The 26517-nt window shown below is 40.2% G+C and overlaps 1 protein-coding gene across 12 annotated transcripts in view; it reads right to left on the bottom strand.

Annotated features, from left to right (window-relative positions):
- Positions 1-26517, bottom strand: part of DENND5A (DENN domain containing 5A) — a 129600-nt gene that overhangs the window by 14261 nt on the left and 88822 nt on the right. For all 12 annotated transcript variants that reach the window (XR_010147136.1, XM_063782769.1, XM_054662071.2 and 9 more), the window contains 6 exons: positions 25717-25932; positions 24992-25226; positions 17525-17675; positions 16754-16847; positions 12721-12852; positions 7613-7765 (listed from right to left, as the gene is read on the bottom strand). Coding sequence is in view for 11 of the 12 variants with exons in the window: in XM_063782769.1 (XP_063638839.1) it covers positions 7613-7765; positions 12721-12852; positions 16754-16847; positions 17525-17675; positions 24992-25226; positions 25717-25932 (981 nt within the window). In the remaining variant the exon portion in view is untranslated. The remainder of the gene's footprint in view (positions 1-7612; positions 7766-12720; positions 12853-16753; positions 16848-17524; positions 17676-24991; positions 25227-25716; positions 25933-26517) is intronic.

Consider the following 26517-nt stretch of genomic DNA (forward strand, 5'->3'; position numbering starts at 1 on the left):
GGCGGGCGGATCACTTGAGGTCAGAAGTTCGGGACCAGCCTAGCCAACATAGCAAAACCCTTACTAAAAATACAAAAATTAGCCGGGAGTGGTGGCACACGCCTGCTGTCCCAGCTACTCGGGAGGCTGAGGCAAGAGGATCACTTGAACCTGGGAGGTGGAGGGAGTTGAACCTGGGGGGCGGAGGTTGCAGTGAGCCAGGATCATGCCGCTGCACTCCAGCCTGGGTGACAGAGTGAGGCTCCCTCTCAAAAAAAGAAAAAAAGAAGCAAATGACCTATCACCCTCTAAATGGTCGGTTGGTTTTATGTCAGCTTGATGGCTTTTGCACAGAGGAGTGGATATCTAGCCTATAAGCTTCCATCTTAGCTCCTGAATTTCCTAAAATATTTAAAGTTATTCCTTTAAATATTGTTCTAGTCCTGATTTTGCTACTTGGTGAACTAGGCAAAGCAGTTTGGTGAACTTCTCTGAATGTCAGTTTCCTTCTCTGTTAAGTGGGGGAAACTCTGGTATCTTTGGCTACGTTATAAGTTGTTAGTGCAGGCCAGGGAGAGTAAGTCATCACTATAACAAATATTTACTATTGAAGGTATAGTTGAAGAAATGTGCAGAAAGGTAGGCTGGTACTTAACTGCATGGCTGAAATAAACTACAGTCAATATAATAGAACCTTGGCGTTTGGAAAGGTAAGAACTGCACTTTAAACCATTTGAGATATGTAGCAATTTGTCATTTTGCCAAGGCACAAACCTGAATAGTATTTGCAAGCCTGATGTGAGGGAGTAATTCACCTGGGTAATGAGTGAGCCCAGCTGGTCACCCAGCAACTGCTTTGTCTCTTTCTAATCATCGTTCAGTACATCATAACCCTTGTTAAGTGATAACTTTATTTCAGATTCATGGTAAATGTTCCCATGTAGATAATAAAATAATATAAAGGTGGTATGTTTGTTTTAGTAAGATTACAATAATTTTATAAATGACTTTGATTCTATAATAATGATAGAAGCTACCAGGTCTTGAGGCTTACTATGAACTAAGCACTATGTCAGATGTTCAAAATACAATATTTTAATTAATGCTCCCAACAGTCTAACAAGGTAGATATCTCTATCCCTATTTTCTGTATAGAAGAAGAAATTGAGGATCAGAAAGGTTAAGTAACTTGTAAGAGGTCACACCGTTAGTAAGCAGAGTGTTGGGATTCAAGCTTAAGTCTATCTAATGTCAAAACCATTGCTCTTAATAACTATGCTACACGAGATGCTTCTGAAAAGATCATTTAACTTTTTAAGTTATACTTTCTGAGGAAAATTTTGTGCTATGGAATGAATGTGAAGATTTAAGGTCTTAAGATATACCCCATGAGAATACTGAGGGTCTGTTTTGTTTCTATTCACAAACTTGATCTACTCTGGGGAAAAAAAATCAAACATCTGAATGGTAGGAAACCCTCGCTATAGATCAGCAAGCTGTCAAAATAAGCTTGCTGTATGTTTGTACTTCCTACAAAATTCATAAACTTAAAACCCAACAACTTCAAAGACAATTTTTAAAATATATAAAAAGTAAAATTAGAAAATACCAGGTTTTATTCATCCAAATAACAAATATTTGAAAAAAAAATGTCTAACAACATTAATGAGACTTACAAATCCTATACTAACTGCTTCTAAGAAGGTCTATTGTTTCCTGTTGGGAGCCAAAAAGAAAAAAAATTTTTTAATTTAAAAAACTTAAAAAAAAAAAAAAATGGTTGACTGGGCGCAGTGGCTCACATCTGTAACCCCAGCACTTTGGGAGGCCGAGGTGGGTGGACCACCTGAAGTCAGGAGTTCGAGACCAGCCTGGCCAACAGGAGGAAACCCCATCTCTACTAAAATACAAAAATTAGGCGCGCATGGTGACAGGTGCCTGTAATCCCAGCTACTCAGGAGGCTGAGGCAGGAGAATTGCTTGAACCCAGGAGGCAGAGATTGCAGTGAGTCAAGATGGCACTACTGCACTCCAGCCTGGGCAACAGGGTGAGACTCCATTAAAAAAAAAAAAAAGGTCTATTAATGTATCTAACAGATAATACAAGAGCTTAAAATATTTATGGTCTTTGACTTAGTAATTCAACTTCTAGAAATCCATTCATCCTTCCATCTACCACAACCATTAGAAAGTAGGCTCCCCAGCATCTAGGCAGACTAGGAAAGCAGCCTAAGATAAATTAATAGAACTGTCTGAATGTGGCACACATTAAGTACAGCTGGTGACCAGAGAGCCTGACATGCAATAACACCAAAGAGCCAAGGACAAGGGCAAAATCAGGCCACTATACCAGAAGAAGGAAGCCCCTGGCTCACAATGATTACAGAGGTGAGGAGAAAGAGCAAGGGCAGGAGTGGAAGAGCAGCAGCTGGGCTGCTCTTTGGTCTTTCTAGTTCAAGAGACATGGCCTACTCTTTTTCCTCTTTTGCAAAGGGTCTGATTGGGATTGCAAGGTTCAATACAGCCTGACTATCCATTTATGGACATGGACACACAATAAACTGCATCAGATTCTACAAGAATGTCATAAGCAAGAAAGATAAGTAACAACTCCTTTTCATGTGTCAACCCTAAATGGCAGCAGTTACAAAACCAGTATGAAAAACCAAACCTCTATCTGATAGAAAAACATACTATAGGTGGAAGCCCATCTCCTTGGAAGATGTCACTGAAAGCCAAAGAGAGTGGTGAGGATAACAGAGGTTCTTATGAAGACTTGCTGCAGGCAGCCTTACATCCAAGCAGTCAAGACTAGTAACAAAATTTAAGAGGCCAGCAGCAAAAATGCTGTTTGGGTTCTCTCTACTTTCTGAGCAGATAATAATGGGCGGTTGCTTAGGAAGGTACCCCCACAGGGGCATAATAAAATCACCCTCTGAGAGCAAATTTAGTCACAATCTGGGTGTATGATAAAGGACAGCAGGTAACCAGGGTGTGACCGCTGGATTGGAAGATAACTGAAGAATGTCTCAGCAGGATAAAGCCAGCAAAATGGAGGCCTAGGGAGAACATGGTGTTAGGAACCCAACATAGATCATCAGCGTCAATCTCCAGCTGAACATGTATCCCTAAGAGCATTAACGCCATGCCAGCAAGAACAGATCCTCACTCTCCTCTGGTGACATTGTCACTGCTTCACTTCCAGAGCTCCAAAAGCCAGGACTCAGAACAAAATAGAACCTCAACTAAAAAGTCCCCATTATTTTGCACTGGTTTCTCACCAAACAAGCAGCCTATCTCTCCAAAATAAGAGGGGGCTCAAATGAACTCTAAAAGAAATTCCAGTCTGGCCAACATGGTGAAACCCCACTTCTGCTAAAAATACAAAACAATTTGCCGGACGTGGTGGCCTGAGCCTGTAATCCCAGCTACTCGTGAGGCTGAGGCAGGGGAACTGCTTGAACCAGGGAGGTGGAGGTTGCAGTGAGCCAAGATCGCGCCATTGCACTCCAGCCTGGGCAACAGAGCGAGACTCCGTCTCAAAAAAAAAAAAAAACGATACAAAAATTAGCCAGGCATTGTGGTGCGGAGCTGTAGTCCCAGCTACTTGGCAGGCTGAGGTGGGAGAATCACTTGAACTCAGGATGTGGAGGTTGCAGTGAGCTGAGATCATACCACTGCACTCCAGGCTGCGTGACAGAGCGAGACTCTCGAAGGAAAGAGAGAAGGGGAGGGGAGGGAAAGGGGAAGGAGGGACAGAGGGATGGAAGGATAGATGGATGGATGGAAGGAAGGAAGGAAGGAAGGAAGGAAGGAAGGAAGGAAGGAAGATCTTGCTGTGAGAATTCCTGCAGAATAATAAATTCCTCCTATGGTGAGAATTACTGCAGAATACAGTAGAACACAGACTTAGAACATAGAATGATACGGCACTATTTTTCAAAATACAGGAAGAAGCTTCACTAACTCCCTAGAAATTTTTGCAGTAAATATTTAAAAGTTTTCAGCATATATGTTTTACCTCAAAGCTAAAAGAGCTCAACTATAGTGCCAGGCTTGCTAAATGTTATGGAAAATGATAGAAGGATTATATGTATTCTACTCACTTATTATAGAGAAAAAGAAACAAACCCTTCCATACAGAACCCAGCATAATAATAGCTGTCATATGTTGGATACTTATCACATGCCAGGTATTTCCTTTCATTGCCTCTAATGATCACAGCTGAAAGGTATTTATTTAATTCTTTTAACTTTTATTTTAGGTTCAGGGGCACACATGCAAGTTTGTTATATAGGTAAACTGCATATCACAGGGGTCTGGTGTACAGATTACTTCATTATTCATGTAATAAGCCTCGTACCCCACAGGTAGTTTTTCAGTCCTCTCCCTCCTCCCACTCTCCACTCTCAAGTAGGCCTTGGTGCCTGTTGTTCCCTTCTTTGTGTCCATGGGTACTCAATGTTTAGCTCCCACTTATAAGTGAGAACAAGCAGTATTTGGTTTCCTGTTCCTATATGAGTTCACTTAGGACTATGGTCTCCAGCTGCATCCATGTTGCTACAAAGGCCGTGATCTAGTTCTTTTTATGGCTGTGTAGTGTTGTATGGTGTGTATGTATCACCTTTTCTTTATCTGGTCTACCGTTGATGGCCATTTAGGTTGATCATAACTTTGGCATTGTGAATAGTGCTACAATGAACATACACGTGCATATGTCTTTATTGTAGAACAATTAATATTCTGAAAGATAGGTTTTTATTAACTATCTATCTTTCATGGATTTGGATTTCAGAAAGTGCAAGTTGCTTATTTAAAGTCATCCAGTGGAGCCAGGATTCAAACCCAAGTCTTTCTGACTCACAGTTCACAGTGTTGCTACTACACCAGTCTCAAAATTTTAGGAATGCAATACACAATTTTTAACATTTAAAAAACTCTATAAATGCAGTGTTGTTTACAATACTGAAAAATCAGAATTAACCTAAATGACTAATAATAAGAGATTGATTAAAGTATGGCACATCTATACAACAGATGTAGTCATTAAAACTGAGATTTTACAATAACCACAAACATTCAGAGAGCCAGAAACCAGGCTCTGAGCTTAGTGCTTTACATTAATTATCGAATCCACACAAGGACCCAATGGATGTGGGTACTTTTAAAATTCCATCAGGCAGGGAACAGTGGCTTATGCCTGTGATCCCAGCAGTCTAGGGGGCTGAGGCAGGAGGATCACTTGAGCCCAGGAGTTTGAGACCAGCCAGGACAACATAGGGAGACCTCATCTCTACAAAAAAAAAAAAAAAAATTAGCTGGGCATGGTGCCACACGCCTGTAGTCTCAGTCTCCAAGAGTCTCCAAGCTGAGGTGGGAGACACAGTTGAGCACAGGAGGTCAAGGTTGCAGTGAGCAGAGATCATGCTAGTGCACTCCAGCCTGGGCAACAAAGCAAGACGCTGTCTCAAAAATTAAATTAAATTAAATTAATATAAAATAAAATAAAATTCCATCATACATATAAGGAAACAGGCTTAGAGAAGCTAGGTAACTTGCTTAGTTTCATAAAGTTATTGAGTGGAAATCATACTTCAAACCCAGATCTGTCTGTTTTACAGTCAAGCTCTTAAACACTTACTATACTATCATCTAAAAATTAGTTAAGGACATAGAAAAGATATGAGATAAAAACAAAGCAAGTTGCAAAGCATTACATACAGTATTAACTCATTTGGATTTTTTAAAAAACCACTTCATTGAGATATAATTCATATTACCATAAAATTCACACTTTTAAAGTATGCAATTTTCTGAACAAAAAAATCTGGTTTTTAGTATAGAGTTGTGCAATCATCACCACTATCTAATTCTAGAACATTTTCATCACCCCCAAAAGACACTCCATATGCATTAGTAGTCACTTCCCATTGCTCCCTTCCTCTAGCCTCTGGCAACCCTTAATCTACTTTCTGTCTATGGATTTGCCTATTTTAGACATTTTGTATAAATGAGATCATACAATCTGTGGCCTTTTGTGTCTGGCTTCTTTCACTTAGTATGTTTTCAGAGTTCATCCATGTTGTACCACATGTAAGTACTTTATTCCCTTTATTGCTCAATAATATTCCAATGTATTATACCAAATTTAGGTCACCCACTCATTAGCTGATAAATATCTGGGTCATAATAGCCTCATAAGATGACACTATTATGACTAATGCTGCTATGAACTTTTTTTTCTTTTTTTTTTTTTTGAGACGGAGTTTCACTCTTGTTGCCTAGGCTGCAGTGCAATGGTGCAATCTTGGCTCACTGCAACCTCTGCCTCCTGGGTTCAAGCGATCCTCCTGCCTCAGCCTCCCAAGCAGCTGGGATTACAGGCATGCACCACCACCTGGCTAATTTTGTATTTTTGGTAGAGACGGGGTTTCACCATGTTGATCAGGCTGGTCTCAAACTCCTGACCTCAAGTGATCCACCTGTCTTGGCCTCCCAAAGTGCTGGGATTACAGGTGTGAGCCACTGCGCCTGGCCTGCTATGAACATTTGTATACAAGTTTTTGTGTAGACATATGTTTTCACTTATCTTGAGTATGTACCTAGAAGTGGGCTTGCTAGGTCATATAAGAACTGTTTAACATTTTGAGGAACTGCCAGACTGTTTTCCAAAGTGGCTGCACCATTTTACATTCCCATCAGCAATGTATGAAAGTTCCCATTTCTCCACATCCTTAACACTTGTTACTTATTTTAACTACTCCAGTGGATGTGAAATAGTATCTCATTGTGGTTCCACTGGGTTTTTAAATATACAGCTATATACGCATGGGCATATGTACACAGAAGAATGCTCTGAAGAACATGTGTGGAAGATTGTTGCTATACCCATTAGAATGACACAGGAAGGCAAGAGATCTTGGTCTGTTTTGTTCACTGAGGTATTTCTAGTGCCTACAACAGTACCTGACATAGTAGGCCCTTGAGAAATACCAATGGATACTAATATGTATTTTCTAATTTTTCCATGATAAAACTTCTTTTCAAAAAATTTCAAGTTATTTTCAAATTTAAAGATACATAAAAATAAAAGGTATCTATCTTGACTACCAATTGAAAACAGAGTATTTTGAAATAAGGAAATTCTCTGGGTATTAAGTGGAAAAATCAAACTTACTCAACTTCCTGAGGCCTTCTCTCAAATGTTTAGTTAAACCATCTGCATACAAAAGAAATGTTAATGACAGACTTTTTTTCCACTGTGAATATATGATTAGTGAAGAACCTTTAGTGTATGATTGGTACTTCCTGAGCTCCAACTTCTCTCCTTCTGGTCTATCTCTAGACTAGGGCCAGCTGCCAAACAGGACCTATCAGGTTGGCCTTCAGCTATACCCCCAGGAAGAAAGATGCCTCTTTTTAAAAGTCTGACAAACACACAGATTTATAAAGCTTATCTTTAAGGAAAATAGTTTGGATCACATTTATTTAATTGTTTATTTCAAATCTCACTCCAGGGCACTGTGCACCATTCTTCAAAGCCAGTCAGCTGGACAAAAAGAGTGTGGGAAAGCTAGTAACTGAAAACAGGAAGACAATTTGCTCAGCAATGAGAGGCAAGACATCCATTACCTGTTTCACTTGTAGTCCATGACTCCAGATCCTTTCCAGGAGATCACAAAGGCTGGCAATCAGGGTGTTCTCTTCCACCCCTGTGATGTTCACCTCCCCATGCCCTAGCTCCACAGCTTCTCGGCCCATCTTTTCCACCAGCATCCTCTTGGTCTACAAGGAAGCAGTCAACAGGATTAAATAACCACAGTGAGCAGGATTACATACAACCGGAGAGGGTTCTGACAGCCTGCACAGTACATCTGTTGGGCTGGGAAGGACAGGATGAATTAGCCCCAAGGACACAGAATATATTTATACCCATGTAGGTCTGGTTACAAGGGAGTGCATGCTTTAAAAATTTAGTTAAGAAAGGCCAGGTGTGGTGGCTCACACCTGTAATCCCAGCACTCTGGGAGGCCTAGTTGGGCAGATCACAAGGTCAGGAGATCGAGACCATCCTGGCTAACACGGTGAAACCCTGTCTCTACTAAAAATACAAAAAAATTAGCCAGGTGTGGTGGTGGCCGCCTGTGGTCCCAGCTACTCAGGAGGCTGAAGCAGGAGAATGGCATCAACCAAGGAAGCGTAGCTTGCAGCAAGCTGAGATCGCGCCACTGCACTCCAGCCTGGGCAACAGAGCGAGACTCCGTCTCAAAAAAAAAAAATATGTAGTTAAGGAAAGGATAAGAACACAGCAATCTTTATGACTCCTGGTCAGTGATTTCATCACTCTGTATTCAGTTTTTGCATTTATGAAAGAAACAAATAAACCCTTCAGTCATGCTTATCTCTGACATTGTCTGATTCCCACTGCTTAAATGACCCTACCAAACAAACCTTTGAGCATACATACAACTTAGAAACATATCTGAAATAACTGTCAAGGGGACAAAAATTGAGGAGGTAATTTATTTTACATAAAAATTTTCAACTGCTTATTGTAAGATCATAACCAAGAAAACACATACTGCATAATGATAATCACAGTTTTTATTAAGTACTATATCAGGCATTGTACTTGGCATTTCATTATCTCATTTAAGCCTCCTAACAATCTATGAGGTAACTACTATTATTGTTCCCAATTTACCAATACGGAAATTGAGAAATACAGTAATCAATATACTAAATTTAAACATAGTATAAAACAATATAGTATATTTATAGTCTAAGTATAGTATAATTCTCTTAAGTAACTTGCCCAAAATCTATACTTAATATAGCACTATATTAAATTATATATATATATATATATATTGCCCAAAATGAAACAGCAAAGTAGCAATAGATCTGGCCTTTGAACCCATATCTGCCTGAACTTTGAGTCCAAGTTCAAAAGTAAGATTTAACTATGCTATAAATTTGTGATATATAAAAATCTAAGAAAAGGAAAACAAATCACCCCAATCCTACTTTTCAGAAGCAACAACTCTTAATATTTTGGCATATTTCTTTCCACTGTTACTGTTTTTAACCTTTTTATTGTGAAATATATAACATATATATGCTATTACATCATTATGACCAGCGCCAGGCCAGTTCCTTTTTTTTTTTTTTTTTTTTTTTTTGAGATGGAGTTTCGCTCTTGTTGCCCAGGCTGGAGTGCAATGGCACGATCTCGGCTCACTGCAACCTCCGCCTCCCCGGTTCAAGCAAATTCTCCAGCCTCAGCCTCCCGAGTAGCTGGGATTACAGGCATGCACCACCACGCCTGGCTAATTTTGTATTTTTAGTAGAGACGGGGTTTCTCCATGTTGGTCAGGCTGGTCTCAAACTCCCGACCTCAAGTGATCTGCCCACCTCAGCCTCCCAAAGTGCTGGAATTACAGGCATGAGCCACTGCGCCTGGCCAGTATTTTATTTATAAATACTGTCTGTTTATATCTTTGAAGCACCCTACGTGCCCTCTTCCATTCACCTTCCGACTCTAGAAGCGACCACTTACCCAACGAAACTACAGAAAAGCAAGAAAATTATTACCTATATTTTTAACCCTAAAATATATGGTTTCGTTTGCCTGTATGTATCTTTTTTTTTTAAGACAGGGTCTCTCTCTATTGCCTAGACTGGAGTGCAGTGGCTCAATCATGGTTCACGTAGCCTCAACTTCCCAGATTCAACTGATCATCCCACCTCAGCCCCCGCAGTAGCTGGGACTATAGGCGTGCATGTTTCTTTTGTGATTTTTTTTTTTTTTTCTTTAAGAGACTGGGTCTTAGCATGTTGCCCTGGCTGGAACCGAACTCCCAGGCTCAAGCAATCCCCCCACCTCAGCCTCCCAAGTAGCTGGGATTACAGGTGTGTGCTGATACTCCTGGCTTGTGATTTGCTTTTTCACTCGTTTATATTTGTGAAATTCATCCACACTGATGTGTATAACTGTTATCCATTTCCATTGTTGTATAGCATTCCACCACATGAATATACCACAATATATTTATTAATTCTCTTACTGATTGGCTTTCTCAACTGATTGGTTGTTTCCAGTTTGGAGCTATTAAAAGAATGCTGCCGTAAACTTCTTGTACATATCTCTTGGGACATGCTCCAAAAGTTTCTCTAGGGAATATACCTAGGAGAAGAATTACTAAACAATACTATGCTGTTTTCCAAAATCATCATACCAATTTATACTTTCAACAGCCTGTTGCCTCACGTGCAAGCCAATACTTTGTGATGTTACATTGATTACTATATTTCTTCAATTCTAGATGTATATTTTCCCACATATTAACATGTCTAAAATTGATATGTATTTCACAGTCATCATTGGCTAGGAATAGGAAGTTGTCACAGCCAGGTCATGCATCTCATGACTTAAGAATTTTGACAGTCCAGGCCAGTTGCGCAGTGCCTCAAACCTGTAATCCCAGCACTTTGGAGGCCGAGGCAGACAGATCACTTGAGGTCAGGAGTTCAATACCAGCCTGGTCAATATGATGAAACCCTGTCTCTACTAAAAATACAAAAATTAGCCAAGCATGGTGGTGCACTCCTGTAATCCCAGCCACTCGGGAGGCTAAGGCACGAGAATTGCTTGAACCTGGGAGGCAGAGGTTGCAGTGAGCCGAGATTGCATCACTGCACTCCAGCCTGGGTGACACACAGTGAGACTCCATCTCAAAAAAAAAAAAAAAGAATGACAGTCCAGCAGCTTAGAAAAAAAAATGCAGAAATGCAGCATCACCAATGTTCTTCATAGTAGAAAGGCAGAAGAGACAAAATTGTATGGAAAAAAAAAATCACAGATATTAATTACTCAGAGTGAACTGACAGAAGTTTTACACAAACACACACACACACTGGCCACAATGCCTGGCCAGAGTTTTTTTTAACCTAAATTTAAAATATCAGTACTGATATATTAATCAGGTTTTTTTTTTTTTTTTTTTTTTTTTTTGAGAGAGGGTCTCATTCTGCAGCCTTGACCTCCAGGGCTCAAATGATCCTCCTACCTCAGCCACCAAAGTAGCTGGGACTAAAGGTGTGCACCACCACGCCTAATTTTTTTTTTTTTTTTTTTTAGTAGAGATGAGGTTTCGCCATGTTGCTTAGCCTGGCCTCAAACTTCTGGGCTCGAGTGATTCACCCACCTCTATCTCCCAAAGCGACAGGATTACAGGCATGAGCCGCTGTGCCCTGCCAATCTAGCTTTAAACAGTAATAATTTATTCTGCAAGAGACAGCATATTTTATTCCCTCCTATAAATGAACATCACTTCAAATGGGCACCACTTAGAACTGAAAGTGCAGGAGACTATTTTTATTCCATTGATAAATAAATAGGATGTAGTAGAGACTGAGTTAGTTGAACTGCCCTAAAATTATGGTATGCTGACTTGGTTGAAAGATTCTTTTTATTAGAAAAGACATTTAAATTCATAATTAAAACATTAAAAATTAAGAATGAATGTCTTTGTAGAACAGAGAAAAACACCCAAACAATCTAAGCTTAAACAGAATGACACATTTTAGCCTGGCACATAGTAGGTACCCAGTAAATTTCTGTTTCTAGATATAAGATATCATTGCTATCAGATAAAAATAAAGGGGAAAAAATATTTGCATATACATAAGACTAATCTATTGAAGTAAGTTAGAGTGAAGACTAGTCTGATTCAAAGTACTGTAAAATGTCAAAAATTTAAAACTATGCCTGTAACCCCAGCTACTCAGGAAGCTGAGGTAGGAGGATCACTTAAGCCCAGGAGTTCAAGATGAGCATGGGCAATATAGTGAGATCCTGTCTTTAAAAAAGTTTTTTATTAAATTAAAAACTACATCTCTCTGTTGTTCTTTTTTTTGTTTTGAGATGGAGTCTTGCCCTGTCGCCCAGGCTGGAGTGCAATGGCGCGATCTCGGCTCACTGCAACCTCCGCCTCCCGGGTTCAAGAGATTCTCCTGCCTCAGTCTCCCAAGTAGCTGGGATTACAGGTGCATGCCACCACGCCCGGCTAAATTTTTTGTGTCTTTAGTAGAGACGGGGTTTTACCATGTTGGCCAGGCTGGTCTTGAACTCCTGACCTCGTGATCTGCCTGCCTCAGCCTCCCAAAGTGCTGGGATTACAGGTGTGAGCCACTGCGCCCAGCTTGTTGTTCATTTTTATAGAATATACATTAAGTTTTTATCAAGCAAAGCATGCATGCTCTCAATTAATGGTATATTTTATTTAAAACAAATATACCTAATTTCAAATTAACAGGATCTTAAAATTAGTACTGTCTCATTATATTAACGATTTTTTTTTTTAAGACAGTCTCGCTCTGTTGCCCACGCAGGAGTGCAGTGGTGCCATCATAGCTCACTGTAGCCTTGACTTCCCAGGTTCAAGCAATCCTCCCACTTCAACCTCCCAAGTATCTGGGACTACAGGTGTGTGCCACCATGCCCATCTTAATACTTTTGTAAAGACAGGGTCTCACTACGTTCTCCAAGTTGGTCTTGAACTCCTGGGCTCAAGCAATCCTCCTGCCACGGTCTCCCAAAGTGCTGGGATTACAGGCATGAGCCATCACGCCCAGCCAACAGTATTTTTAAAATCCAGAGGGAGTGGTCAGAGCCAATCCTTGGTCTTACCTTGGCTGCTAACAGAAATAGCACACATACAGAGATGTCCACAGCTTACCTTATTGCGGCATTCCTTCAGCAGGCCCTCTACAAACTTCCAATTGGTCTGGGCAATCACTGATGGAGAGAGGTTGGACAGTTTGGGCTGGCGGATAGTGCTGCCCATAGTCCTGGCTTCCTGGATGTACTTCTATATCAAACAGAAAAATAAAGACCCTTTGTGTCCATGTACATAAACCAAAGGTCAGCAGTACTGGTGGGTGCCTGAAGAGGGCATTATTTTCTCACATTTTCTTTTTTTTTTTCTTTTTTTTTTTTTTGAGACGAATCTTGCTCTGTCGCCAGGCTGGAGTGCAGTGGCACGATCTCAGCTCGCTGCAACCTCCACCTCCCAGGCTCAGGCAATCCTCTTGCCTCAGCCTCCTGAGTGGCTGGGACTACAGGCACGTGCCACCACGCCCGGCTAATTTTTTGTATTTTAGTAGAGACGGGGTTTCACCATGTTAGCCAGGATGGTCTTTATCTCCTGACCTGGTGATCCATCTGCCTCAGTCTCCCAAAGTACTGAGATTATAGGCATGAGCCACCGTGCCCAGCTTATTTTCTCGCACTTTCTTAGCTGCCTCTTTCTAGGCTCAGATAGTTAGGAATAGAAAATTTTTAATTTAATTCTTGTATTAAAGAGAAAAACTGAGATGATGGTTTCTGTTTTAGCTGATGTAAAGCACTCCCCGAATGGTATAATTACCTTTGATTTAAAGATACAAGAGTCAGGCAAGGCGCAGTGGCTCACGCCTATAATCCCAGCACTTTGGGAGGCTGAGGTGGGTGGATCACAAGGTCAGGAGTTCAAGACCAGTCTGGCCAACACAGTGAAACTCCATCTTTACTAAAAATATAAAAACTAGCCAGGTGTGGTGGTGCATGCCTGTAATCCCAGCTACTCAGGAGGCTGACGCAGGAGAATTGCTTGAACCCGGGAGGTGGAGGTTGTGGTGAGCTGTGATCATGCCACTGCACTCTAGCCTGGGCGACAGAGCGAGACTCCATCACAAAAAATAAATAAATAAATAAAAAATTTAAAAATTAAATTAAAAAAAGATACAAGAGTCAAAAAACACATGACTACAGCAAATCTCAAATCTCTGAGTAACACTGAGAAAATAATTTCCCCCACCAAGCTGAGAGGAATTTAACTCCTCTGCCCATATCAAAGATATCTACCCTTTCTATCATAAAGTATAAAATTAAGGCCTGGAAAATAAGATTGCACACTCAAAACAACAACTGCAATTATTTTGTATAATGTGCTGGTGATTCTTCTTCATATGTTGTTTAACACAGAACTCACATCAATGCAGTAAAATGCAATCTGATATCCTCTCAGTAGGTTCATAACCAACATTTTTACCCTAAACTTCTCCCTTCCCCCATATTTATTCCAGTGGCATAACTCTGTCCATTCTATCTTATGGCCCCTTAATCTATCTCTACTACCAACCCCCCAAGGTTAGGGTCCAATTACTATTACTTGGACTGCTGTTACCTGTCTCCTAACTTGTTAGCTATCTCCATACCACCCTCCTCCAAAATATTCTGCCCACAGCCTCCTTTACACATTTACACGCCAAACTTTAGATCCTGCCATGTCCTCTACTTGAAATGCTCTTCTTATAGCTCCAGGGAGATGAAAAATTAAAAAAAAAAGAAAAAGAAAAACAGCCAGGAGCAGTGACTCTGGCCTGTAATCCCAGCACTTTGGGGGGCTGAGGCGAGTGGATCACTTGAGCTCAGAAGTTTGAGACCATCCTGGGCAACATGAAGAAACCCTGTCTCTACCAAAAATACAAAAAAAACCCAAAACAACAACAAACAATTAGCCAGGAATGGTGGCGTGTGCCTGTGGTCCCAGCTACTAGAGAGGCTGAGGTGGGAGGATCACCTGAGCCTTGGAGGCAGAGGTTGCAGTGAGCCAAGATTACACCATTGCACTCCAACCTAGGTGACAGAGTAAGACCCCATTTCAAAATAAAATAAAAGCTCTTCTAACAATCCCATCATTCTCTAAGGCTTAAAGAGATGCTTGCTCCTCTTCCAAATCATCTTGTTTGATGATGACCCCAAGTAGAAGTAACCTCTGCTTTCTCTAATCAGTAATCAAACATTGGTTTGCTCCTCATATGGTCATTTCAAAAGCTTATTCTCTTGAAGTTATCTTTCTATCTGATTTTGCTCCCTTATATCAACTGGTATTCCCTGAGGACAAGACTAACCTCTTTTGTCACCTTTGTATTTCAAAGTGTTAACCTCAGTGATTTTTTTTTTTTTTTTTTTTTTTTTTTTTTTTTTTTTTTTTTTGCTTTAGCAAAGAATTCCTTGATACCTCAGTGATATGGTTTGGCTGTGACCCCATCCAAATCTCATCTTGAATTGTAGCTCCTACAATTCCCACATGTTGTGGGAGGGACCCAGTGGGAGGTAATTGAGTCACGGGGGTAGATCTTTCCTGAGCTGTTCTCATGATAGTGCATAAGTCTCATGAGATCTGATGGTTTTATAAGGGGGAATTTCCCTGCAAAAGCTCTCTCTTTGCCCACTGCCATCCACGTTAAGACGTGACTTGCTCCTCCTTGCTGTCCACCATGATTGTGAAGCCTCCCCAGCCATGTGGAACTGTGAGTCCATTAAATCTTTCTTTTGTAAATTGCCCAGTCTTGTGTATGTCCTTTATCAGCAACATGAAAACAGACTAATACACTCAGTGATTCTGACCAAGAAAATGTGGTCAATAAACACTGCTGAAAATAGTAATGAGGAGGTTAGGTGGAAGACAGACTTTTAAAATAACACAAATAACCAAAATTTCTTATGCTACTCTCACAAAAAAAAAAATCCCAGTGCAACTGTATCCTATAAATCAGCAGTTGAAGATTCATAACCATATCTTACAATTTTAATTTATTCATTAAAAACATAGCAAAGGGAGAATATGTTATTTATTTTCCAATTCACTGAGCTGCCAGACACATGAAAACAGTATGCCTTCTTGGGTTCTCTCTGTGCAAGATGAAAATTACAGGGTCTTTTCTCGAAGATAAGTTACTGAAATAGGTTTCTGAAGTTAACACTCATTTTCACAACTTCTTTGCAACTAAGTAAGGCAGGGTCTACAACCTGAAGTTTATAACTAGAAACTTAAGAAGCAAGTTACAGTAGAGCTGAGAAACTCAGCTTACAAGCAATGAAGATTCAGGAGGTAAATTCAAGAATCTTGGGTTTCCAGGTACCTGATAATAATGTTCCTCTCCTTTAGTCTTTTAAAGAAGAAGAAGAAAAAAAAAAGTCAAGATTATCTGTTTCAATTTAAGGTAAGAAACAGTAGGAAAAAAACTCTAACAAAATTAACTTCTTTCTGGGCTGGGCGCAGTAGCTCACACCCATAATCCCAGCACTTTGGGGGGATGAGGCAGGCGGATTACCTGAGGTCAGGTGTTTGAGACCAGCCTGGCCAACGTGGTGAAACCCCGTCTCTACTAAAAATACAGAAATTATCTGCGCGTGGTGGTGGTGCCTGTAATTCCAGCTACTCAAGAGGCTGAGGCAGGGGAATTGCTTGAACCCAGGAGATGGAGGCTGCAGTGAGCCGAGATCGCTCCACTGCACTCCAGCCTGGGCGATAAAAGCGAGACTCTGTCTCAAACAAAAAAAGAATTTAAAAAAATTAACTTTTTTCCTATATACACACGCACACACACACACACACACAACTCACACCAATTTTTAAAGGATTTCTCCCAAGTTTCAGACTCTTAACTTCTGAGGTTCCTATTGAACTCCCCAGGGAGCATCATGCATGAGAAATTACAACCGGTTAGTAGCTAGCTGGAATTTGCAAAAACATCCCACATTCTGATTTGTGATAACCCAGGCCCAGCATTAGATATCAGGAACTAGACCTATTATTAACCCTTCTTTATGGGGTGAGGTCATTGCTGAGACGTTTGAATCAGACCAGAGAACAGGAAACGAGAAAGAGAAGGAGTGCACAGCATGATAGCAAGGTCATCCTTATCATTCTCAAGGTATCTTACCTCCCTCTGGTCATTATCTAAACGCAGGTGTTCTGTGTGCTGCTTCTGCCGATCTTTCCGCCTCCACTGGGCAGGGGCATTCCTTTTCGTCCACCTAACACAATCAGAACCAAAGCAGGCAATTAATAATGTCTCACTTAAAAAGCAATGTCAACTAACAGGAGAAAACATGAATGACTACAAGTCAATGCTGGACACAGGAAATGACCTAGATGTCACCAGAGACAGCTCAGAGACCTTGAGGAAGAGCAGATTAAAGATGAGTGACTGGACATGAGAGAGACACCTCCTCATGGAACATGTCTCTCTTGAAACATCTACAAACACTTGACATATAGATCTAAAACTATATTCACTTAACTCTATCTGGGCTTTGATACAGTCATCTTCAAAAGTAACTAATGAGTAATTCTGCTAACTTACCTACTTTTCAGTTCAGGTTCTGATTATTTCAACTGCCATTTATTAAATACAATGCTAGCTTGCTGTTGAATGGGATCCAGGCATGAGATGATTTTAACCCATCTGCAGCTTTTTGCAGGTCCTAGACATATGGAGCTATCCCAATCTGCATAGTGGAGGCAGAACTGAAAGATATTCTGTCACATACTTTCTTGTTCAAATAAGCAAACCACCTAGATAGTCTGGGTCTTCTCCATATCTGCTTTAGAAAAGTACAAGGTCTTCTAGGGGTAACAGCCCTAGCCCAGATACTAGATGACCCTATTACAGCTAGGGAGTTGGATTAGTGAATCCCTGGGGTTGACTCACTTGTTGCTGGCTGGCCCAGTGGAAAGTACATCAGACTGCAGCTTAGGGAAGAAGCCCGGCTCATATTTCCCTTGTCCAATCTTCATGTCAAGTAAATGTGGGTGAATTGCAGTATGGTCAATTTTTGCCAGACGCAGCTCAATTGCTTTCTCTGGATGAGAATAAACACACACACACACACACACACACACACACACATAAATACACACACAAATAAATCAAGTCAAACATTCTTTAAGAATCTAGCTACTCTTCCATTTCCAGCCAAGATAGAGTAAAAGGGACTGATTTTCCTGCCTAATAGGAAAAAACCCATGCAAAATAATATAAAATGATAAACTTCAGAATACTGGACATCAGGCAATGAAGGGCAGGACCCTGAGAAACAGGTAACAAATGAGGTAACCCCTAGAACTATCCCAGCTAACTGCTTAGAGAAAGCTTCCAGGCTGTGGCACAGGGAGGGGAGTTCTAGGCAGAGTCTGGTGGACTCCCTGAGTTAAGGAGACCAAGGTGGCTAGAGTTCATATGAACGGTACCAGAGAAGAGAGAGAATCCAGGGGATCTGCAGGGCATTTAGCAGGGTAATGGGTCAGTTCACGCAAGTAAAGAAACTACTCAAGGCTGGAGAAAGAATCACCGGAAAGGATTAGGAGAAACAATACAAAATGTTCACACAGGGCTGGGAATAATGCCTGTCCCCACCTGCCAGACTAGAAAACCTAATCATTCATGGGGCACTGAGTAAAGTACTCAGAGGGTCTTGCCTCAGTAGTAGATAATTAATCACAGCCTAAAGGATGCTCTGGTCCTGCCAGAGGAAAACACAAAGAAATCAAATTATTTCTAAGTAACTTAACTACATCCCAGAACAAAGACTGAGAATATTTATAGGAATATAGAAGTGTCCAGGACTCAAATAGTAAAATTCACAGTGTCTGGCATCTAATCAAAGATTACCAGGGCCTGGTAGCTTACGCCTGTAATCCCAGCACTCTGGGAGGCCAAAGTGAGGGTATCATTTAAGGCCAGGACTTCAAGGCCAGCCTGGGCAACATAGTGAGACCTCATCTCTTCAAAAAATAAAAAAAAAAAAGAGCCAGACATGGTGGCATACACCTTTATTCCTAGCTATTCAGGAGGCCAAGGCCAGAAGATCACTTGAGCCCAGGAGTTTAAGGTTATGGTGAGCTATAATTACACTACCGCACTCCAGCCTGGGCAACAAAGCAGAACCTCTTAAAAACAAACAAACAAACAACATCAACAACAAAAAACTAGAAACATGGAACTCAAACTTCTGAAGATGAAAGCTGTAATATCTGAGATGAAAAATACACGGGCTGGGTTAAAAGCACACTCAACCATGCAGGAGAAAAAATAAGTGAGCTTGAAGCCATAGCAACAGAAATGATCCCAAAGAAGTCACAGAGAGAGAGAAAAAACTGTTGCCATTAAAAGAGTATCAGCGGTTCTGGGATAACTACGCAATCCCAGATATTACATGTATGTGTAACTGCAGTCCCTAAGGTAGGGATGGGGAGAACAGAAAAATTACTAGAAGAAATACTGGCCAGAATTTTTACAAATTTGACGTAAACAAAAAATCCACAGATCTAAAAAGCACAATGAGCTGCAAGCACAAGAATCATGAAGGAAAGTACACCAAGCCACATCATAATCAAATTGCTCAAAATCAGTGATAAAAAGAAAATCTTAAAATCTGGTAGAGAAAGTAGACATTTTGTATATAGAGAAGATCAAAATTAAGGATGACAGCAGATTTCTTATCAGAAAACAATGGAAGTGTAATATGGTTTGGCTCCATGTCCGCACCCAAATCTCAACTTGAACTGTAATAATCCCCATGTGTGGTGGGAGGGACCCAGTGGGAGGTAACTGAATCACAGGGGCGGTTTCCCTCATGCTATTCTCGCGATAGTGAGTGAATTCTCATAGATATGATGGTTTTATAAGCATCTGGCATTTGCCCTCCTGGTACTCATTCTCTCTCCTGCTGTGCTGTGAAGAGGTGCCTTCCACCATGCTTGTAAGTTTCTTGAGGCATTCCCAGCCATGCGGAACTGAGTCAATTAAACCTCTTTCCTTTACAAATTACCCAGTCTTGGGTATTTCTTCATAGCAGCATGAGAATAAACTAATTACAAAGTGAGAAGACAGAGGAGCGACATCTTTTTTTTATTTTTATTTTTTTGAGACAGGGTCTCATTCTGTCGCCCGGGCTAGAGTGCAGTGGTGTGATCTTGGCTCACTACAACCTCCACCTTCCGGGTTCAAGCAATTCTTGTGCCTCAGCCTCCTGAGTAGCTTGGACTACAAGCACGTACTATCATGCCTGGCTAATTTTTTTTTTTTTTTTTTTTTTTTTTATGTTTAGTAGCAACAGGGTTTCACCATGTTGGCCAGGCTGGTCTCAAACTCCTGACCTCAAGTGTTCTGCCCACCTCAGACTCCCAAAGTGCTGGGATTACAGGAGTGAGCCACCGCACCTGGCCTGGAGCAACATCTTTAGAGTACTGAAAGGAAAAAACTATTAACCTATACTCAGGGAAAATACCTTTCAAAGACAAAAGAACTACAAAAGCTGAAAGAATTCATCACCAGCAGATCTACACTACAAGAAATGTTAAAGGAAGTCCTTCTGGCAGTAGGTAAATAATACCAGATGGAAGTATGGATCTACAGAAAAGAAAGAAGAGCACCAGAAATGCTAACTACACAGTTAATGTATTAGATTTTGTACTTATTATTCAAATCCCTTTAAAAGGTAATTGACTGTTTAAACAAAAATGACCATGTAGTGTTAGGTTTATGACATATGTAAAAGTAAAATAGATGACAATAGCACATCGGCTAGGAAGAGAGAAATGGAAATAGAGTTTTGTGAAGTTCTTTTTCGTTGTTGTTTAGAGACAGGGTCTCATGATGTGATCCAAGTTGGACTCAAACTCCTGGGCTCAGGCAACCCTCCCCCTTCAGCCTACCAAACAGCTGGGACTATGGGTGCACATGACTGTGCCTGGCAGTTCTGTACAGTTCTTATACTATGTGGAAAGTGATATTGTATCACCTAAAAGTAGACTGTGATAAGTTAAATGTGTACTATAAATCCTAAAGCAACTGCTAAAATAACACAAGTTATAGCTAGTAAACCAACAAAGTAGATAAAATGAAATCATAAAAAAAATTGAAAGGCCGGGTGCGGTGGCTCACGCCTGTAATCCCAGCACTTTGGGAGGCCGAGGCGGGCGGATCACGAGGTCAGGAGATCAAGACCACGGTGAAACCCCGTCTCTACTAAAAATACAAAAAATTAGCCGGGCGTAGTGGCGGGCGCCTGTAGTCCCAGCTACTCGGGAGGCTGAGGCAGGAGAATGGCGTGAACCCGGAAGGCAGAAGTTGCAGTGAGCCTAGATCCCGCCACTGCACTCCAGCCTGGGCGATAGAGCAAGACTCCACCTCAAAAAAAAAAAAAAGGAAAATATTCAATTAGTACACAAGAGGGCAGAAAAAGAAGAAAAGGGAACAAAGAACAGATGGGACAAATAGAAAACAAACAGCAAAATGACAGGCTTAAACCCAGCAATATCAATAATCATATTAAATGTACATGGTCTGAAGACCTCAGTTAAAAACCGGAAACTGTCAAATTGGATAAAAATGCAAAACCCAATTACATGCTGCCTACAATAAATACCCTTTAAATATAAAGACACAAATAGATTAAAAGTAAAATAATGACAAAGATATGCCCTGTTAGCACTAGTCAAAAGAAAGCTGGAGTAGTTATTAATATCAGACAAAACAGATTTCACAGTAAAGAATATTACTCTGAATAAAGAAGGTTATTTCTTTTTTTTGTTTTAGAAAAAAAAATTAAAAATTAGCCAGGCATGGCGGCACACATCTACTGTCCTAGCTACTCGATAAGCTAAGACAAGAGGATCCCTTCAGCCCACTAGTTCAAAGTTACAGAAAACCATGGCCACACCACTGCACTCTAGCCGCAACAGAGCGAGACCCCATCAACATTAAAACAACAACAAAAAAAATCAATATAATTCACCATATTAACAAACTAAAGCTAAAAACCATATAATTATCTTGATAGATACAGAAAAAGCATTTGACAAAATTCAACATCCACCTCAGATAAAAACTCTGAACAAACTAGTAAGATCCTTAACTGCTAAAGGTTATCTATGAAAAACAAAGGAATAAGATGCCCACTCTCACCACTTCTATTTGACTTCGTACTAGAGGTTCAAGCCAGTGTAATACAGAAAAAAAATAAATAAATAAGAAGAAGAAGAAAAAGAAAAGGAAAAGAAATAAAAGGCATCCAGGGTGGTGGAAAGGAAAAGTAAAACTGTCATTATTCACAGGTAATGTGACTGTCTATGTAGAAAATCTGATGGATGTACAAAAAAGCTATTAAAAGTTAGTTTAGTATGGTTGCAGGACACAATATAAACATACAAAATGCTATTATAGTTCTATATACTAGCAATGAACAATTAGAAATTAAAATTAAGAAAGCAATACAATAGCACCAAATTTATATAACACAAAACAATTTAAAATAACACCAAAAAATATGAACTACTTAGGGAAAAATCTGATAAGACATATAAAACCTGTACATAATGCTGTTGAGAAAAATTAAAGATGACCTAAATAAATGGAAAGATATGCCATGTTAATGGATCAGAAGACTCGGTACTGTTAGGATGTCAAATATCAATCAAAATCTTGAAAGGTTTCTTTGCAGAAGTTGGCAAGTTGACTCTAAATATGTATGGAAATACAAAGAACCCAGAATAGCCAAAACAACTTTGAAAAGATCAAAGTTACAAGATTAACACTACTTGATTTCAAGATTTAATATAAGCTACAGTAATCATTTAATGTAAGCTACAGTAATCAAGACAGTGTGGTATTGGTATAAATGTAGACCAACAGATCAATGAAACAGAACAGAGAATCCAGAAGTAGACGAACACATATACAGACTAATAACATTTTGACAAAAGCAAAAAGGCAATTCATTAGAGAAAGGATGGTCTTTTCAACAGATGAATATCTATATGAAAAAAAAATGGACGCATAACTTATACTACTTACAAAATTAACTTGAAATGGATCAGAGACCTGAACGTAAAACCTAAAACTATAAAACTTCTACAGGGAAATATAGGGTAAAATCTCTATGTGACCTTGGTAGGGCAAAAATGTCTTAGATACAATAAAAGTATAATCCAACTGATAAATTGGGCCTCATCAAAATAAAAGATTTTGTTCTCAAAAAGACAATTAGGCACACACAAATCAAAATCACGTCTCCCTTACATTTTCTAGTCTTCTCTCTTTACCTTTCATTCCTGTTCCAGGACCCTCATTAAGATGACAGTCCTTTTGGCAAAGGCTTGAGGACAAGTTGTCCATGCAATTAGACTACTTTAACTCAGTTAGAACATAGGTTCCTGAACTAGAAAATGTAAGACTTTGAACTAGAAAATGCAAGACTTTGTCTAAACTGTCAGCAGTTATATCTTCAAAGCCTAGAAACAAGCCTGGCATATTCATTCATCTGGCAAATATTTCTTGAAGACTTGCCATACATTTGGCGTCTGGTAGGTAGTTATAAAATGCAGCAAATGAGTGACCAAAATATACAAAAATGCCTTAACAAGGACACTGAACATCCTGCAGGAAGTGAACACACTACTTAATCTAGTACTTCAAGCTGAAACCATTCTCTAGCTAAACTGATGTAGATGAGTCCTCTAAACAAAAGGACATGTTCAATCATTTGTGTAGATTATAACATCCCTACGTGCTGGGTACAATGCCAGAAGAATGGGGGTAAGAAAATGAGTAAATACAATCTCTGTCCTTAAGCTGTTCCCTAATAATGATAGCTAAAAAAGTAGAGATTATTGAGTAAAAGCATGCACAAAGCACCACAGGAACAGAGAGGAAGAATCAACTGACTCAGTCTGGGGGCATCAGAGAAGGCTTCATAGAGAAGGAAACATATCTGCTAGGTTTGTGTGGCAAATACCATCAACTGCTTACTCATAATTCATTCACCCCTTCTTTCTTGCTTATAGACCTTCATACTGTTCAAGGTAACATTATACCCAGTTCAGTGTTCACTTTCACAGCTTCCCATGCACTTGAGGTTGATCATATAATATGATTTTGGCCTATGAGACAATGAAAGTTGTTAGAAATTTCTGGGAAAGCTTTTCCTTTCTGATAAAAGTGGGAAAAATAGGCTGGGCACAGTAGCTAACGCCTATAATCCTAGCACTTTGGAATGCAGAGGTGGGAGGACTGCTTGAGCCCAAGAGTTCGAGGCCAGCCTGGGCAACATGGCGAGACTCTGTCTCTACAAAATATAAAAAATTAGCCGGGTATGGTGGTACGTGCCTGCAGTCCTAGCTACACGGGAGGCTGAGGTGAGAGAATTGCTTGAGCCTAGAAAGTCAAGGCTGTGGTGAGCCATAATCGCACCACTACCCTCCAGCCTAGGCAACTGAGTGAGACCCTGTCTCAAAAAAAAAAAAAAAAAAAGAAAGAAAAAAAAAGGTGGAATGGTGAATATAGCCGGCATCAACCTTCCCCTCTTCTTGCCTTGAATGAGAATATCAAAAGCTTCTGGGGCTGCAGCTGGGTGTGGTGGTTCATGCGCGTAATGCCAACACTTTGGGAGGCCAAGACAGGAGGATCACTTGAACGCAAAAATTCAAGACCAGACGGAGCATAGCAAAACCTTGTCTCTACAAAAAAAAATTTTTTTAATTAGCCAGGCATGGGAGCACATGCCTGTAGTCCTAGTTGCTTGGGAGGCTGAGGCAAGAGAATCACTTGAGCCCAAGAGTTCAAAGCTGCAGTGAGCTATGTTCACACCACTGCATTTTAGACTGGGTGACAGAGAGAGACCCTGTCACACACGCAGAAAAAAGGGCAGAAAAGAAAGAGCTTCTGTAACCATGAGACTTTCATTGACATCATTTAAAAAAAAAAAAAAAATGAGGCAACAGTATGACCATAAAAGTCAACAACAAGGATTCACTGAATAAAAAGACAGAATCTCAGTTCTTGTTTACATTGTTGAGCAGCTGAGCCAACCCCAGCAACCACCAATTGTGTACTTCTTGCTAATATAAGAAAAAGAACCCCCTATTTGTTTAACCCACTGCTGATTAGGGTCTCTACTACATACAATGAGATCCATTCCTAACTAACAGTGTTAAAGGATGAGAAGAAGATAACCAGGCAAAAAAAAAACAAAAAAGAAAACAAGGAAGAAGACTGCAGGCAATGGGAACCACATACACAAAGGCAGAAACAGATAAAGAGGCTGGCATATTTAGGAAAAGGGACATGTTAATGACATAATCCAAGAGGCTAGAATGTACAGTTCCAAGGAGGCCTTACCTGCTTCATCCACAGTGGTACACTTCTGGTACATGGATGTACGGAGAGTAGGTGTCCGAACATTCAACAGCCTGATTTTGTCAACTCGGGAATCAAATACCCGGAGTACAGGGTCTTTATCATCATCATCATGACACATTATTTTGTTGTCAATGAAAGATGCAAACATCTGGGTCTCCAGGAATCTTGAGAGGAAGGGCAGGTAGGGCTCAGGCTGATCTGACAGAAAAGATGCCTGGTGGGACCAAAAAGAAGCAGTAATTGACAGGGAAAACGGTAATGTCAATGTGCCCAAGGGATCCAGTAGGTTAATTATTCTCTGAAGCTGCCTAGGTCTTTAAGAACACCAAGCTGCAAAATCTCTACATTTAAAAAAAAAAACCCACTCATGTAAGTTCAGGTATCTTGAAACTTTGACACTGGAACAAACTCACTTGGGTAACCTACTGAGTCAACCAATCTTCCCAGAATCCTGATGTTCACTCTACATGTCTATCTTTGCCTTAAGAGATCCCTTTGGCTGAAGGTAAATCATCTGATAATAATAATCAGCACATCTATTCATAAGCAACAAGACCTATTTTATCAACATCAAATGGACCATAAACTTGTTTCCAGCGTATGATAATCTTCCATTACTTCTTTGAGTAATTTTCCATTACTTGTTCGAGACATAACTGGCAAGTTCTGATTCCTCACCACCTCCCAAGCAGGATTACACTCACTTTATCAAAGTTTTGCATTTGCTCCCTGTTGGTAAACCAGGATTCCTTATCCTGGCTGGGTTGGATGACAAACACCTCATAATCTGCAAACATCTGAGTGAAACGATTTGCAAAAACTTCCCGGATCTGAATGTTTAGCTGGTAAATCCTGAGTTCTTCCTCATCACACTGAACTTTGAGATCCTTATTGCTGCTGGGGTCTTCACGCACTTCCAACTACAAAAAAAGAAAAAGCAGTTGAGAACACATACACTTTTTCCTTTTAACCCAAGGAATGCAATTCCTGATTTTTTTATCTGATTTTTTTTTACAGTGCTAATTTACTTAGCAGGAAATGATGAGAACAAAAGAGGAAAAACTGGAAAAAATAAATAAATAAAAGGAAAGGGACTCAGACACCGAGGAGAGAAAAGTCAAAGAGTTTCACTTAAAGATATCCAACAACTCAATGAAAGTGGAGATAAGATCTTTATGGGCAGAGAGAGATTCTGCCATGAAAGAAAAGGTGCTAATTATCTCAAAGGTCAGGGAGAAAGGAAGGAATGTGGGAGGTCAATTTAACAAACCAACAAGGTTAAATTCTGGCTCTCTTGATTTTTTATTTTTTCCCTCATATCACTTTCCTTCTTTCTGCAAAAAAACCTTTTTTTTTTTTTTTTTTTTTTGAGACAGAGTTTCGCTCTTGTTGCCCAGGCTGGAGTGCAATGGCGCCATCTCGGCTCACCGCAACCTCCGCCTCCCAGGTTCAAGTGATTCTCCTACCTCACCCTCCCCAGTAGCTGGGATTACAGGCATGCGCCA

Source organism: Pan troglodytes, chromosome 9, assembly GCF_028858775.2.
Source record: "Pan troglodytes isolate AG18354 chromosome 9, NHGRI_mPanTro3-v2.0_pri, whole genome shotgun sequence".
NCBI classification, from domain to species: Eukaryota; Metazoa; Chordata; class Mammalia; order Primates; family Hominidae; genus Pan; species Pan troglodytes.